Source organism: Aspergillus nidulans, chromosome II, assembly GCF_000011425.1.
Source record: "Aspergillus nidulans FGSC A4 chromosome II".
NCBI classification, from domain to species: domain Eukaryota; kingdom Fungi; phylum Ascomycota; class Eurotiomycetes; order Eurotiales; family Aspergillaceae; genus Aspergillus; species Aspergillus nidulans.
In genome coordinates, this window is record NC_066258.1 from 781,026 (window position 1) to 797,487 (window position 16,462).

Genomic DNA, 16,462 nt, shown 5'->3' on the forward strand with positions numbered 1-16,462 from the left:
GTCAGCAAACGGCTACGATAACAAGGGGTAGGATGCCTTAGAATGAAGATATAGGAAACCGTACATGATTGAATTCCCCTCAACCCCCAATCCCATTCCCATATCCAACGTCGGCCACATAAGCGGATACAGGCTCGCCAGCTGCGTTTGCGGCGATTCCTCTGTCGGCCTCCAGCCATCGCCATTCACACCAATACCATCTCTAATATCTGGCCCTTGTCCAGACTGCAGGTAATTCCCGCATAGATCAGTAATTACGCGCAAGCACCTCCGTGCACTCGAGTTCATGAGCGCCATTGATTCCAGCACCTCTATGGCCTGGGATATTTGGCTTCTCCAGCCCTGCGCAAGAGGTGACTGCGGGTCATTGCGGAGACAGATTACGGAGATCAGAATTGCCTGAAAGAGAAAGTAGAGCCCGTACCAGCAGGCCATCATGGTCCGATGGTGGACTTGAGTCAACCAGAACGTGCAGATAAGCTCCACAGCTTCGGCTGCGGCGGCGAGGCAACGCTCGATGGCAAGGTCTATATCCGTGCCGACTTCCTGTCCTTGCGTTCCAGCACCACGGGAGCGAACCATGACCCTTCCCACCAAAAACGGCCGATACATGAGTATCCTAAAATTGCGATACCGCCAGCAAAGGATCGCATGGGCGAGGGCAAATTTCTGCGGCTGGACAGCAGGCTCGGCGAAGTAAGGCGCCAGGTTGGCCAGCCAGCCACCGATCAATGTGTCGTCTAGTTGCAGCAGTTCAGTTGCCGAGGGGAGAGGATGAGAGATGATCTTTGAGTAGATGGAGCTTGTGGCAAGGTGGAATTGCGCCTGTGCGCGCAGATGACTGTAAATTGTCGTTTCATAGGCCGGCGGTGGTAGGTGCCTCGTGGTGGATGTGATATCCTGTGTTATTTCTCAGTACTGGCCGACGAATCTAAAAAAGTTATAGAAAGAGCAAGGGGTACGTACGCTGTCATGAGCATTCATGGGAAGCTTCACATCAACACCCTCTACGGGGAAATCCAGCGGCCTCGAAAATGTGATCATTGCCCCAATGTCAAAGATGTAAAGACAATACCAGACCCGCCTCCTCATTTCAAGCGTTAAGAGGGATGCATCCCATGTAGGAAACTCCTTATGCAAGCCGATCCCCATCGCGACGCGCCTTGCGAGCCCCATATAGTTATACCCGGAGTTTGGCTTGTTGCGTTTCTGGAGATAATTGGATATGAGCGTCAGCGCTTGGACGAGGACCAAGTTTCCTGTCTCGAGCACGTCGATGGACAGCCGTTCTTTAGCGGCGTCGAAGAGGGCAAGGTCGACATCGCTGGTGCTGGTTGCGGTAGACGAAGTGAAGACGCCCAAGGCTGAGATCACGAACAGTAGGACCTGCCACGTATTCCCTGGCGGACGCGGGATGATCTCCATGAACTGGGCGCGAAAGGTTGCTTCGTGTACGATCGGGTAGGAGCAATGGTATAGCCGGAAAAACGCATCCACGAAGGGTTCGAGCTGTGACATGGTGTTCAACACGAAGGGGATGCTTGCTCTGCATTCATACTCGTGAACTTGGCCATTGCTGTCGCCAGCGTCATCATCCCTAGTTTCTGTAAGACGGAGCAGGGCCGCACCGGATGCAGAGCCTACGGCCGTCAATCCTCACTGTACTCCCATCAGTGAATCGGGGCGAATGGACGTACCAAGGTAACCACCCTCGTTCGACCGGCTGGTCAAACTGGCCATTCCATCAACGAATTTGTTGTCCACGCCCGCCCTCTCGTCCCATTCGAAGTTGCTGCTTGACGGGGGCGTCTCGAGCGAGAACGCCGTGGTCCCAGTTGAACGCGACTCTGAAGCCGGATGCATGATTGGCTCCGCCCCGACTGCGGCCATCGTTGAATGAGGACTCATCCGCATCTGCTGGGCGTGACTGCCGCTATCCAACGGGCTGGGAAGGGTTGCACCTCTAGCGTCATGGCCCACATGGCCTAACTGGGGTAGAGTGCCGTCCACGACATCGTGGCACAGGGCTGGCCCTGGCTGAACGGAGGGATGGCCGTCTCCTGACTCGGCAGCATTAGCATCCTGACCAGCCCCTTCGTCTCTCGAATCTTCTAAGCCATGAGAATCTTCGAGAGCAGCAGCGTCAGGCATAAACCGTCTCAGCAACGCCTTGGTCCGAGCAAGCTCATTCTCGACCCGGGACAGGTGCGTGCGCGTAAGCGGCGTACGCGCCGGTTTCTCATACGTACACTGTCGCTTATACTTGCTGCATAATCGACAAACAGGGATTGCCCTGTCGCACTTGGACTTACGCCGGCGACACTCCCGGCAAGCCTGTTCGGCTGTACGGTGACTGGGCTCCGCGCCGGGTGCGGGAGCCCGGACACCGGCGGCAAAGGTGAGATGATGGCCGGGCTGCACGCTAGCGTCCATGGCGGCCTATGATCTGGATATAATCTTGTCGCTGCCCCTTGTTGCATACTATCAGGGAAGAGTCGGAAACGAAGTTGTCTGATTATGGGATCAGCATCTCCAACTCCCCGCGCGAGGAGTCTTGTTGGGCTCGGACAGTGTCCGATGTACTGCTTACAAAGCATACTTATATAAGCTATGATATGCAGCATGATACTCCCGTTATGGGTTTGTTATAAAGGTTTGACGAGCTTGGTCTTGGATACTTCCTACCGTACTTTGGTTCTTGTCCTTTCTGTCAGGAATATAGGCACTGTGATATTGAGAGAGATCTTCTATTTTACAGAGATGGAGATGGAGATCGTTGTTCCTAAGGGAGAAGACGGAACTATACGCTATACCTACAGAAGTTTCTAGCAAACCTGGGAAACAGCCGTTTCTTTCTGGTCAGTGCACTATAAGAAGCACGAGCCAGGGCTAGACATTCTCCGTGTGCTCTGCACTTCCCACCGCGCCCTTCTTACCCTCAAGCACCTCGCTCGACGATACAGCAGCCGGCCCGTCAAAGACCTTTGCGATCTCTTCGAGGGAATACCCCTTGGTTTCGGGAAAGACAAAATATGTTACCGCAAGAACGAGGACATCGAAGCAGCAGAAGAAGATGTAATACCGCCAGCCGATATTGTCCAGTGCTACCGGATTCACAAAGGCTAGGATGATCAGACTCCCGTAGACAGACAACAGCTCCGCCGTGAGTCCCTTGGACCTTGTCGAGTATGTGAATATCTCGGTCGGATACCCGAGTAGCAAGGGGGTATAGGCGATGTCGTAGTGGAAGTAGAAGATGAAGACGAATGCGATGACAGTCCGGCCGAGGGCAGAGGCCTGGCTGCTGTCAAAGACGGCGGAGCATGCAGTCCAGATTATGAAGGAGACGAGCATGCCCACTGCCGACCAGAGGAAGAGGGTTCGTCGACCGAGTCGATCGACGAATAAGGCCGCGCTCAGGGCCGCGATAAAATTGAAGATTTGCAGCAGGCCATTGATGAGCGTCTGCGTGTCTGTGTCGGTGACGCCGACGGTGTCGAGGACGAGGGTCAGATAGTATGAGACCACGGCCACTCCCTGCACTGGTCAATAAACACAGTAAAGAGTAGTAGGAAGTCTCGGGTGTACTCGACGGCAAAACGTACATTCCACTGCGCAAAGGCACCAATGCATACTGCAATAAAGGTCCGTTTCCGGTTTCCCGGCGTCTGCACAAGTGCAGACCAGCCCATCTCAGCAGCTTGATTATCCAGCTCTATAGTGCGCACGATCTCAGCCATTTCGAACTCAATTAGCGGGTGGAAAGCGTCTCCAGCTGTGTGGTATTTGGCGAGCAATCCTTTTGCTTCTTCAGTACGGCCTTTGGCAACAAGCCATCTAGAAACGTTAGAATTTCTGCTATTTTTCCTCCACAAATAAAAACGAAAAAAGGTAAGGGAAAAGAAAACAGTAAGGAATAAAAGATTAGAAACAGATCAGGACAAAATAAAAGAAAAGAGGGAAAATTGCTCAGTGGTTTACCTCGGTGACTCAGGCACAACCCACCACAACCCAACCTGCACGAGGGGAAACCCGGCCTGTATGATGCTGGGCACGCGCCACGTCCAGTCATTTGAGAGATGTTTCTGTGTTCCGTAGCAGGTCCAACTTGCCAAGATCGCCCCCAGATAGTACATCGTCCAGAAAGCACAGGTATACTTGCCACGGTGTGTCGGGTACGCCAATTCTGTGATCAGCATCGGGCTCGGTTGCACGACGAGCATACTCCCTATCCCGACGAGAACACGGCTGAAGACGAACATGCCGTACTGGACACTTGCCGCCTGGATAATGGACGCTATGATGATGACGATTGCCCCGGATAGGAGTGTCCACCGGCGGCCGATTCTGTCAGAGAGTATTCCGACCACGGGGAGTGAAATCACGCTCCCAATCGACTGGGCTGCGTTGACAACGCCGAGGATCGAGCCCGTGGGGTTATCGAAATAGGTTTTCCATGAAGAAATGGATTGAAGACCGTTCATCAGGGAGCCTAGTCTCAGTATTAGCTATTTAATATTGATGGCGGTATAGAGGTAGATAAGGTAGGCTACCATCATAACCTGCTACTGCAGACGAGAGCAGCGGGATCAGAAGGATGAGATTCAGTTTCAGCAGATGGGGGATTCGCAGCCAGGTTCTATCATGCTGAGGCAGGACGGAGGCAAGCGCCTTGCCGACAATATCTTGGTCTTTCATGCCGAATAACAGGACCAGAATCAAGACTGCTGTTTAAGGCTTCTGTAGCGAGATAAAAAGCGCCGGTAGTCGGGGCAATATGGTATGGCACGCGCGGAGGACTCGCGTTTATATACATGCATGGGAACAAACTCTAGCCTCCGGTTAAAAAAGCATAAAAAAGGTGAAGATCAAAGTGACGACCAGTCATCAATCAGGTAGGTTAGGTAGTTTAGTATCAGAAATCCCTCCTCAACTCAAATGACAGCATAATCAGCAGACACTCGCTCAACCAAGAAACCAGGACGCCCAGGGGAGGCGGCCTGGCCTGACTCGACCTCGATAAGTGGAGCCCACCACGCTCCCTCGTATGGAGCAGTGAATCGACTAACGCTTTCTCCCCATGGGGAATGCACAACTGCCATTGCCTGACAGGTTTCCGGAGTATTCCCGAACCCTGTGGTGCGGCCGGATGCAGTCGTCCGCAGTACGGACGACTGGGGCCGTTGGCGGGCGTTTAGCCGACTTAGCTTGATAGGAGCCTCGGGCCACCGTGGAACGATCGAGCATAAAGCTTCACTTTCTCTCTCGGGCTTTGTTGTCCGTCTGGGAGGCCCGCTCTGGCCCGATGTAGCTCGAGAGGGAGCCGGGCAGAGAAGCAATCCGCTATGCCCTCAGACGGCCGTACGGACGACTGAATTAAATGGAGGGGCAGCGAGCGAGGACCCCCTTGAGCAAAATGTAGTCTTAAGGAGCTGCATCGTGCACAGTGATTTCTATTTAACATCTACTCCCATCTATTTTACCTCTTCCGGTCATCTCTTACGCCATCTGCTGCCTATCTTCAGTACACACCCTACACCATAGGCTGCTCTCTCCACAATATCTCCTAGGAACTCCAGAAACCACATCAATATGACGAACCAAAGCATCAAGAGGCCTAACCCTCCCCTCCCTGACAGCGTATTCGCCATGTTCTCCATGAAAGGCAGAGTCGCTATTATCACTGGTGGTTCCGGCGGAATCGGGTATGAAGTTGCGCGCGCCCTTGCCGAAGCTGGCGCCGACATCGCCCTCTGGTACAACTCTTCCCCGGCCGAGAAGTTAGCAGAGACACTGGTGAAGGATTTTGGGGTCCGGGCCAAGGCGTATAAAGTGGCCGTGCAGGTGTTTGAGCAGGTCCAGGCCGCCATAAATGCCGTTGTGGCCGACTTCGGCGGGCTGGACGTTATGATTGCGAATGCGGGCATTCCGTCCAAGGCAGGTGGACTCGACGACAGACTCGAGGACTGGCACCGGGTCGTGGATGTGGACTTCTCGGGCGCGTACTACTGTGCGCGTGTTGCGGGCGAGATCTTCAGGAAGCAGGGGCATGGCAATCTCATCTTCACAGCAAGCATGAGCGGGCATGCTGTCAACGTGCCGCAGCAGCAGGTATGTATCCTCTTCGTCTCATCCTGGCCAGAACTTTTGAGATGCTCACAATTTCTGTTAGGCCTGCTACAACGCCTGCAAAGCGGGCATTATCCACCTCGCCAAATCGCTCGCCGTCGAATGGGCCGACTTTGCCCGGGTCAACAGCGTCAGTCCTGGGTATATCGACACGGCCATTAGTGGAGACTGTCCGTTTGAGATGAAAGAGGCGTGGTATGGACTTACGCCGTTGAAGAGGGATGCGGATCCACGAGAGCTCAAGGGGGTGTATCTGTACCTGGCGAGCGATGCAAGCACATATACGACGGGGGCTGATATTGTCGTTGACGGGGGATATACGTGTCGATGATTTAAATAGAGGACGATGCTGTAATTAAGTATGATGATATGAATAGAGTCCATCCATATTCGCGCCCACTGAGCCAGTTTCTTTCCCGTACGTCTCGAAGACTGCGCAGAGATATTCTCTGCCAAAAACCCAGAAGTAGCTACCAAAATCGGGCACCATGTTATCTTAGACTATTCAAGACGCCCAGTTACGTTGGTGCAATATTCTCTAACCTACTTCGACGATGGAACCCATCCCATCTATAATAAAGACTATAGTGGCTTAGGACAGCATCACGGATATAATCGATAAAAAAATTCAAATATAAATAAAGAATAAGTAAGAATAACAACTCAGTCATATTTACTAATCGCTCCCCTTTTAAGCCCCTATTAGACGGACAAGGAAAAGGCGCCTTCGCAGGTGCCCAGCAAACGACCGTTGTGCTAGCCAAAGCTTACAAACATGACGAAAATTCATGGAGAAAGTTCACCTGGCATACGTGGATGCCTGAGATTCTCGTACAGCTAGTCTCATGAGTAAAGACTCTGATACATTCATGAGGTGCACCTTACCGAGTCCTAGCCTGCCGTTTCGAAGCAGCGTACAGCTAGTGAATGTATATTACTAGTCCTCGACGACGATTATGCACGGAAAACGTCACTATAACCCTTTCACATTGCCGGGCACTCGTCTTATTTAGCGAACAGCTTGACATTGGCTGTTTTGGCTCTAGAAGCGTGCGCACCGAGTTGGGTTGAAGCAAGTCTCACTCAGGGCTACACCTACACCATGGACGCTGATTCCTTTGGCGTATTTTGGAGCTTATAGGAAGTTCTTATTTTCTGGGCACGATAAAAGTCAATGGAGATGTGTAAGACATCTAATTATTGCTCATGCTATTGAAATGCAAGAAACAGCCCGCGTATAAACCTAGATAACCTTCACTGTTTCATCTTTTACCCGCCTTCCACCGTGGCTAAGTTGGATATATGTGCGCGCAACCCTAATATAATCCCGCACACTTCCAACTGTCTGTGTCATCAACATTCCCAGAAACCATCATAGATAGCCATGTCAGGATACGGGCATAGCGGGCGCGCGCTGTACCCCGTCCGCCGGATTATCATTCACATATTTCGTCGCCACAAGACTGCCGGGCGAAGTCCCATTCTCTACCCAGGCCATGATTGCTCGCAGCACATCATGTCGCGTATCCTGGTACCCTGGTACACCGCGAACTTCCGTCGTCGTATTCAGCGCCGTATTTTTCCCGTCGCCGTTGAAGTACCAGGGAGCGTTCATGTTAGAGGGGATCAGCCCACAGTGCTGCATGCCGGGGACTAGAAAGAAGCGGTAGAAATCGTCTAGTTTGATCCCTTTTGGCTCAAGAGCTTGGGCAACGTGCTCATAGAAATATATCGAAGAACCCATAGCAATGGACGGGTCCGTGAAGTTGTGGTACTGAATAAGCCTGCCGCCCTTTTCTATAGAAAGAAGAGATGTCAAAGTCCCCAGCTGTCGCGTTGCCCGGGTTGAGCGCGTCCGAGAGGACGATCAGCCCGTCGTTCCAATCCTCCCATGTCCAGCCGCTGACGAGTTGCATCATGTACTGAATATACGTGACAAAGTCTGCGTCCGGCCCATTGGAAGTCCAGGATGCTTCGGTGCCCTTTGCGTAGCCCTCGAAGACGAAGGTATCGTTGACCGTGTACCAGTCGCTGTGCAGCTTGTTGACGGTTGTTTCGGCATAGTGAGGGTCGATGTTGCGTGCGGTGTGGAGAGAGCGCCATAATCCAGCGTTCAGCGTGAAGCTGTCATTGGCCGCATAGTGGTTCGCATAGAACACGCGCCTGTCGTTGGGAAGGAAAGACTTGATAGTAGCGACGCTGCAGTGCCGGTGGGAGAAGGCTGAGCTCGGAGCCACCGCGCCGCCTACCAGGAACGCCTGCGCCGTGAGATGGACCTCCATTGGACGGATTGAGAGTGAAAGAGCTGAGCTTAAAGACCAAAACGAGACCATGGCTGTTGCAGCTTCTGGCCAGACTGGTTGTTGGCCGCCTGCCTTATATCGGATCTGACAATGACAACGCTGCAGATGAGCGTACACCACCACTTGATCCGTCTGCAAGGTGGACCAACCGGCCGTAATAGTCTCTCAAGGTAGTCTCGCCCGAGGCCGTCATTGCTCAGCGGTTCATAAATCCGGCTGGTGCCTGATAGAGAATATTTTACCCACTGAGAACTAGACTCCGCAGTTTAGCCGTAGATCATAACGCCGAGTGCATGCGCAACCCTCTTCATCATAAAACTAAAGAACCAGGTGTTGGAAAGTGGGCACCATCGTCTGCTTGAGCCCACTCGCAACCTCATAAAATGAGCAGTACTTAGCCTGGGTCCAATGAATACTATTCCCGCTGTGGATCTCACTGCCTCCGTAGAGCCTTCAATTGAGATCCACAACAAAGCTCACTATTCTTGAGCGGTTTTCTTTCGGTCATCCAGACTAGATGCGACATTTTCTAGAACACAGTATCTCAAGAGTCTAGGAGCGTATACTCGAAGTGGCATCCGTCAGGAAGCGGTAAAAGGTGCTAGTAATTAGGGGAAGGGTGTAAGGGATGGCTTGCCTTACCTTCATTGTGAAATTGGTCAGGGTACGATAGACGAAAGAACAATGTCCTTGAGCGAGAAATTGGAAGAGATTCAGCAGATGACCAATATTCGCGTGCAGAGTATCAACTTCCTTAACAATTCGCAGGGGCTTTGTATTGCGGTAATACCTCTAGGTCCAACCCTCATCCTTCTTAGTTGAGAACTTCATGTAATTCTAAGTATCAGTGACATTCAAATATAAGAGCCATGGGTGAGACATTATGTGCAATACATTGCCAATTATCTAATCTTCCTTCACACGGCTTGAATGATACACGAACAGCTGTTTGGTAGAAGTGAGTATTAGGCCAGGTTTGTCTCTCACGTCATAAGGATCATTGGCTGATCTAATGAAAGAGTTTCGGCCAGATGGTGGTGGATAGGACTATGAGAGAACATTATCAACGAATAGACTAGCATTGATCAGAAGAGCTCTTGTGCTTCTATCAAGCTCTTTGCAAATGTAACTTTGGCCTGCAATAGTGAAGAGCTTCGAAAGGCAAGCTATAGATATAAGGCTCGATATAACGAGACAAGGCACTAATATGCTGTCTAGAACCGGTCAGAAAGTACTAGTGAACACTCTCGGTTCAAGGATGCCTAAGTATTCTTCAACTATAGCAACATCCTTATTGAACTCTTCAAGCTCCATCTCCTCTAGTAGGTGAAGTACCCGCATTTGTCCAGATAATGGCCTCGGTGCTTTCTTCTGTATGCTTGGACTACAGATCCATTGAGCGAGGGTCGACCTGCGCAGCTAGAAGTCCAGCAACGGATGTTATTCACGAATTTGGCCTGTCTAGCTTCACCTGTGCTTTATGACAAGGATGCGCGAGTGTTCTTCGTTAGATATATAGTCTTTGTACCTAGCACATTCTATTCTCCGCCTAAAGACCGAGTTCTCTGCGAAAAACTCCAAAATGGGACATAATATTACGAAGGCAGAATGGCTTCATTCCACCCATGCCCCAGCTACTTTTAGTCACCGTGACTCGCAACCAGGAAACTGGTATTCCAGAGCAATACTGGGCTACAATGAATGCAGGCAATCGCATCTTTCAGTTGGACTTCCTTGAACAAAACCTATATTGAGTGGACAGTAGCAAATGAAGCATAAACAGTTGGTCAAGCACCTGGAATTTGTTCTCACGGGGAACGCTGACTACGGTTTACTCGCTTGATACAAATGTGTAGCATAGTTCGGATGTCCTCCATCCGCTCTGCGAGTTGCGTTCCACTTCTACCTTATTTCGCATTGCAGAGTGCAGAAATATGATATTCCTGCGCTCGTCAGTATCGCAGCGCGTCCAGACTGTTAGGGGAAACGACATCCCCATCCTCAACCACCAAACAATCCATAAGAGCACGCCGTAGCGCATTATTCCGTTTCGCAGATCCGCTTAATCCTTCTCTGACTTGTAATATAGCGGCGAGATCATTGCGCGAAGCCCCATCCGACTTTAGGCCGAGGACCTTAAGGAGATCCACGATTGACGACCTCCAGTCTTTGGCACCAATTTGCCGGCCTCTGTGCTCCAGTAGATCCTCGAGCTTTGGGTTACGGGCTACGGTAGATGCAGGTTGTCCGGCGGTGCCAGACGAGCTTACATCTCTACCGCTCGTAGAATCAGAAGGCGATATCCTAGTCAACAGGTCCTTCGCATAAGCCGCTGCCGCAAGGGCTGCATAATTCTGCCAGCGATCGTTCTTGTGCGAGTCTGCGTAATCACTGATACCCCGAATAACGAGAGAAGGCAGGGTGGGCATAACGCCGGCTGCTTCCATCTCGATACAATAGACACCGTATGACTGGCGCAAGAACTCCCGTTTCTCCGCGCTTTTGACGACCTGGTTGCCCGATGCTATGGGGCCGTAGTGGACATGGGGGACAAGACTTTCACGAGGAGCGCGATCTTCTAATTGCTCCTTGGCGCATTCGTCGCAGTCGAAGTTTCCAGCAATATGTTCGTAGGCAGCTTTAAAGAGAAGATCGTGCTCGTTGTCAGGTCGCTGGAATTTTGGGTACTTCTTCGTCACGGCTGAAATGATCTGGGGAATTGCGCTCGCATCGAGTATATCGGATGCCCGCACTGCACATATAACACCCTCAAGCACCCTCGGGGTGACCACAGGATAGTTCAGCAAAATGAAAGCATCCGATAACTGCTTTCCGTGATCGTGATGTGTGATACCGTTGGATGTTCCATCCGAAGCGGCAACGACGACATCGCCGAGGCGAATATCGCAGCTACCGTTGGGTACGCCCCCGCCGATACCAACGAGGAGGCCGAACTTGAGGTTATGAAAGGTGCGCCGGACCTCAGTTGCTGTGATTGCTGCGTTGTTCGTCCCAGGCCGTGCGGCAGCGCAGAGAACCACATTGTGACCCGCGACGTCACCATATTCGTAATGATTTAGGTCTCCTCTGTCAATTCCAATTGGCTGTCCGTGTGTATGATCAAACATTTGTTCAAATGCGGCATATTCTGCAGGAATAACCGTGATGCAGGCTACACGGTAGTCTTCTACTCTTAGTCGTTTTGAAGACATCATATCGCATGATCTTCCTGGGAAATGAGCTTGAGATAATCACTTTTCAGTGTAGCTCGCAGTTCCCTTCAGAAGATCAGTCTCTTGCCTCGTCGCTCATCCGTGATGTTGCTTAGTGTCTGGTATTTGAGGGGCTCGAGGGGTCTGCAAATGACGGCATGAGATGCAGGTTCTCAAAAGGGCTGAGCCTTGCAGATAATGAGCCAGCGAAGGTGTCACGCGGGGCTTACAGGCGTCATCCGTGTTCCTATCATTTGTCTGGAGTGTTGGTAGGGAAATTGGGCAAACACAGCCTGCTGCCGGGGCCTCGATCAAGGTATGACACGCCGGCGGCAATGGCAGAGGCTGGATTGGAACCCTTAAAATACGTCCCATGGCGCCTCATGGGAACGGCAGTCTGTGTCGAATGGTTACGCAGCCCAGCGCCCTCATCAGGCTGAGCCTGAAGACAAAGGGCTCTGGGTCTGCAACTCCATACAAACTACCTCCGTATCATTTAGCACGCCGGCCTTGTTTACATTGACTGGCTCCACGTCTTCCCGCATCTCTTGCATAGGCGCTCTGCTGATGAGATTGTCAGCTCAATCATAGCCTCGTCTTAATAGAACTTTATGGATGTAGATAGAAGGGAATAGAGATTCGGCGATGCTTCTCGGCTTATAAGGCCGGGAACTCAGCGAATTCCACAGTAGTCCCCTGGACTGTCATCAGACTTGCCAGGTATTTTCTTCCAACGCAGCGAGACAATTGCTATTTATCGAATTTACGCTACCAAGTCTGACCTTGGGCTATCCACCCGAATACCCTAAGCGCTGCACTTCACCGAATGCTCGGGATGGCCTCATTTACCCCGAAGGACACTTGGGCGCTATTGAGACCATTGAGCCAGATGACAGACTGGCTAGGAAGCAAGGACAATGTACTGAGGCTTTGATCGCCCTCACGGGCCATATATTGCGGTGATGAACGTGGATGAGCTTCCGCTAGTTCCTCCTGGCTCTGGGCCCAGACGAGATAGAGCCAACGTTAGGACTGGCAAAGCAACGGCCCCGTCGGCAATCTCTCTTATCACGTAGGATTGGCAGGCGGTGCAGAGGTAATTCTGAGAGATATTTATGCTAACTGGCCGGCGAAGGACTGAGGTCCAGTCTTATAAAGATAGATATAGATTATATATGTTTGTGTTCATGAACTCTGTTCTTTTCACTACGGGCAGCCTTTGGCTAGAACTCTACATCTTCCATCTACTTCACCCAACTTGTTTGGCCAGTCCACCAGAGTACACGCAGCTGTCATATATACCGCGATAGTTGTCACAGGTACCCACTTTCACCTGATTTTCGTCATTAGTTCTCCTTGCTCTTCAGCGTAGACCGATGAGTCTCAGTGATGTTTACCTAGGTCGAGAAGCCGCCATCTGAATTATTGCGCACTCATGTCGTGATAAGTAGATCAATAGGGGTTTCTCTTATTTAGGGTTATGCCAGCCGCCTTCATCAGAAAGATGGCCTGATATTCTTTGACTATCTAACCCTTTAGGGAAGAATTGCCGGACCTGTTACCAAGCACTACCGTGTTGTTATCATGCAATAAAACAGACTCCTAAAGTGATCACTCATCTACACAGTCCGCAGGAACTGGCTGACTGCAGATACTTTGACATTCCCTCTTTCTCCGACAAGAAATACATATAACTCGGTCTTTTCAAAAATGCCGCCGCAATTCTATGGGGACAGTCACCCTATGCGTTCCTACGGGGGGTCAAAGAGATCCAGATTCCTCATTCTTCAAGGGAATGATTAAGGAAAGTCATTTTCAAAGGGGCTATCTGGTCCCGAGGGTTACCCGTTACAGAATGCTGACTATCCTAAGTAAAATTTCTCATACCGGGCACATCCACAACCCCGGGGGGTATAAGCTTCATGGAATGCTCTATGCATGCCTTATGAGCATAAACATTGAACTCATAAATCCCGACAAGTACTGGGTCACAGGGGCAAGAGGTAAAGTATTGAAGAGGTCGGACGACAAGAGGGGGACGAATTTTTAATCGTATAGTCATATTAGCATCAGAACAAAAGGGGGCATGTCCAAATTGTCCGAAATTTGGACATGCTGATCAGGACCATGTTACAATATTTAGGTCCAGGTCCTCCGGTCAAATTGCTGGGACAGAGCGCTGTAGCCATGGCTTGGAAGCGACATTGAGGCTACTCAGGCCGCACATGCACAGTGGAAAAGTAATGCTGCACATCAAACTGACTCCAGGCGCTCCTGACTGCTGGCTGCCCGCAGTGGTGAGTCGGCGCCCTCTGAGTTTTAAGAGATCAAAGTACAGTGGTATATAAAAGATTAACCACCAGGTCGGATTTGAGTTCCTTGCTGGGATGGGAACTATGAGGAATTGGAGAAATGGAATAAACACGGGCTGAATACAGGCCTGATGATTGTTCTTCGTTGATCTTATTGTATTTGTCTCTTCGACAATCAACATGAGACGGCTAGTCCTGTATAGTGAGATGGGCAGGGCTCGCCTCCAAGAGTGACAGACAATTCTCAGTAGATTAATAGAATCGAGACAGGAATCATTGCCCCAAATCAGGCCCAGTGATATATGGCACACTCCTCATCAGAGAGTCCAAAAAAGGCCATATCAAACCCCTAGAACTCCTAGTCAGTGGCATCAGCCGCTAAGGGGGCAAGTTCAAGTCTGCCTAAAGGTGTCTCAACACAAATGTCTCGTCATCTGTGGCCACAGAGGCCGGGAAATATGCTCTAGCTCTTAGAGGCTGGGCCCATTGATCTGTATCTACATCATACCCCGAATCGTTGCTCCGGATATCAGTATACCACTGGCCTTTTATTGAGGGAGCGAAGAATTGAGGTTTCTTGATTCACCCGCACTGGAACTGACCTTCTCTTTTATTATGCCAGCCTTCGGGGTAGAACCCGCCGGCACGCACAAATCTCCTTGCTCCCGACCTAGAACCTACGTGATTCTGTACTCTCCATGTTTACCCACCTGCAACGCAAGCCTGATGCCTCAGGGCCATGATTCCACACATGGTTTCCAATTTCACGTCTGCCTTGGAACGAGAGCAGGATATGATAGGAGTAGAAGTAGAGCAGCGGCATTTAGTGCAATCTATGGTGTTCTGTAAAGCAGGACCACGTAATCCCTCAAACAGCCATATGCAAATCCTGCTAGGTCTGGCCTGGCGCGGCTCCGGTGCCTGCGATGGGTATTTCAGAGCCAGCGAGTCGTCGAGGAGAGACAGTATCGTACCCCGTGTAAATGGCCATCGCCATCAGGGTTAGCCCAGGATGGCACATGGGCGTGGACATTCAGCTACAACATGAGTTTGTTCGCAACTACCATAACCTGTGCTGCTGAAATCACTCCAAAACTCACAGGCAAAAACTCGCAGGCAGAGTAGGCGATGGCGCTTCACCCAACCCCAAGTGCTCGAGCGCAGATTGCAAGACAGGGTCAAGATCCACCAATTAGGTAACGTGAAAATTATTCAAAGACGCCTTAGACCCAAAGTCAGACACGCTTCCCTGGTCTAACATGCGCAGAGCTGACCGGGCGTCTCCGTAGCCTACGCAGGCGGGGGTCCCAGCCCTACCCACAATGTCCCATTCATTGCCGATTCTAGAAGTTGAATGTCGAACTCTAGTCTCCACTCCCAGAGGATCAAACGCCCAGGATTCTGATACCAACCTTAGAGCGGTTGGGGTGCTCCACCTGTGTACCGTGTAGCTCGTAGGCACGGAGCCCACGACGTAGTCCTTAGACGAGCCCACCCACGAGCCTGAGGCGCAAGTCTCAACAGATCTACCGGACCGGGGCTTGGGCTTGGGCACTGTTCCACCCACGATCTTCCCGCTGGTGAAAATGGCAGAGCAGTTATTAAATGTTAATACGGTGCGCTGCGGCACTGACCCCCCGTTATGGCGGCGGACGGGGAGGAGAGTGATACGGCAGCAGACCAATGCAGAGTACTTCAGCTAGGGACTAGGCACTAGCTGGCCTGGCCTTGGCCACCCGACGGGCTCTCAGTCTGGGGCAAAGCCAACGCTGAGCGGCTCCGCGGCGTCGTCAGCCTAGGAGGGGAAATGGTAGGTAAATGGCAGTGCGTGTTTCGTTTGCGCCCGCGGCGTAGTTCTGGGATAACCCCAGCTAGTGGCCCCTACAGTGAGGAGCTAACTAGGAATTCAGGACCAGAGGATATAATTGCCGCTCTTCCACGCAGATCTACAGCAGAGTATAGCCCTCCGGTTACTGCGGGATGGGATTTGGGCTGATCTCCCAGTGCTCTGATCCACAATCTAATCCCGGCATCCAACTCATGCCGTTGACTCATGTCATATGGGGCGCAGAGGGGAAGTATCTCAGAATCTCAAACAGCCAACGGGCCGAATGCAACCAAATCTCGATGTCAGGATCACCCGGCGCTCCACGATTTGGATGTCATTCGTCTGTGGGCCGGGACGGTAGTCGCGAATTTTCTGGAAGGAAAGTGGCAAAGCGAAGGATACCCACAACAGCTTGGAGGCATTAAGCTGTTGCAAGTGCAGGTGTAGATGTGGTCCTGATATATACGGTGGTCATGCCTAAATAGCCAAGGATAAGAGTATGGACAGACAAGTGAGAGAAATCAGTTCATTCTAGCAGATACCACACCAGGAGGTCTGCATGGACAATAGATAGAGATGATTGACAATCATGTATATAATAGTACAGTTGGAGAAGAAATCAATAAGAAAATAAACCAAGGATCGACAGGACAGTATCCACCCAGATTCACCAAAATT

At 51.2% G+C, this 16,462-nt stretch overlaps 5 protein-coding genes across 5 annotated transcripts, besides 1 other annotated feature; 1 reads left to right on the plus strand and 4 right to left on the minus strand.

Annotated features, from left to right (window-relative positions):
- Window positions 1-16,462: part of a sequence feature (contig 1.139 1..347029(1)) that runs on past both edges of the window.
- On the minus strand, window positions 13-2,433 carry ANIA_08111 (uncharacterized protein; the record flags this gene model as incomplete). The annotated part of the gene is made up of 3 exons (XM_676288.1): window positions 13-900; window positions 967-1,604; window positions 1,698-2,433. The coding sequence occupies 3 exons, from the start codon at window positions 2,431-2,433 to the stop codon at window positions 13-15; spliced, it is 2,262 nt and encodes a 753-aa protein (XP_681380.1).
- Window positions 2,890-4,698, minus strand: ANIA_08112 (uncharacterized protein; the record flags this gene model as incomplete). The annotated part of the gene is made up of 4 exons (XM_676289.1): window positions 2,890-3,537; window positions 3,606-3,837; window positions 3,982-4,492; window positions 4,554-4,698. The coding sequence occupies 4 exons, from the start codon at window positions 4,696-4,698 to the stop codon at window positions 2,890-2,892; spliced, it is 1,536 nt and encodes a 511-aa protein (XP_681381.1).
- Window positions 5,593-6,460, plus strand: ANIA_08113 (uncharacterized protein; the record flags this gene model as incomplete). The annotated part of the gene is made up of 2 exons (XM_676290.1): window positions 5,593-6,111; window positions 6,173-6,460. The coding sequence occupies 2 exons, from the start codon at window positions 5,593-5,595 to the stop codon at window positions 6,458-6,460; spliced, it is 807 nt and encodes a 268-aa protein (XP_681382.1).
- On the minus strand, window positions 7,517-8,462 carry ANIA_08114 (uncharacterized protein; the record flags this gene model as incomplete). Its single annotated transcript, XM_676291.1, has 2 exons — window positions 7,517-7,846; window positions 7,905-8,462. The coding sequence occupies 2 exons, from the start codon at window positions 8,460-8,462 to the stop codon at window positions 7,517-7,519; spliced, it is 888 nt and encodes a 295-aa protein (XP_681383.1).
- On the minus strand, window positions 10,385-11,644 carry ANIA_08115 (uncharacterized protein; the record flags this gene model as incomplete). The annotated part of the gene is made up of 1 exon (XM_676292.1): window positions 10,385-11,644. The coding sequence occupies one exon, from the start codon at window positions 11,642-11,644 to the stop codon at window positions 10,385-10,387; it is 1,260 nt and encodes a 419-aa protein (XP_681384.1).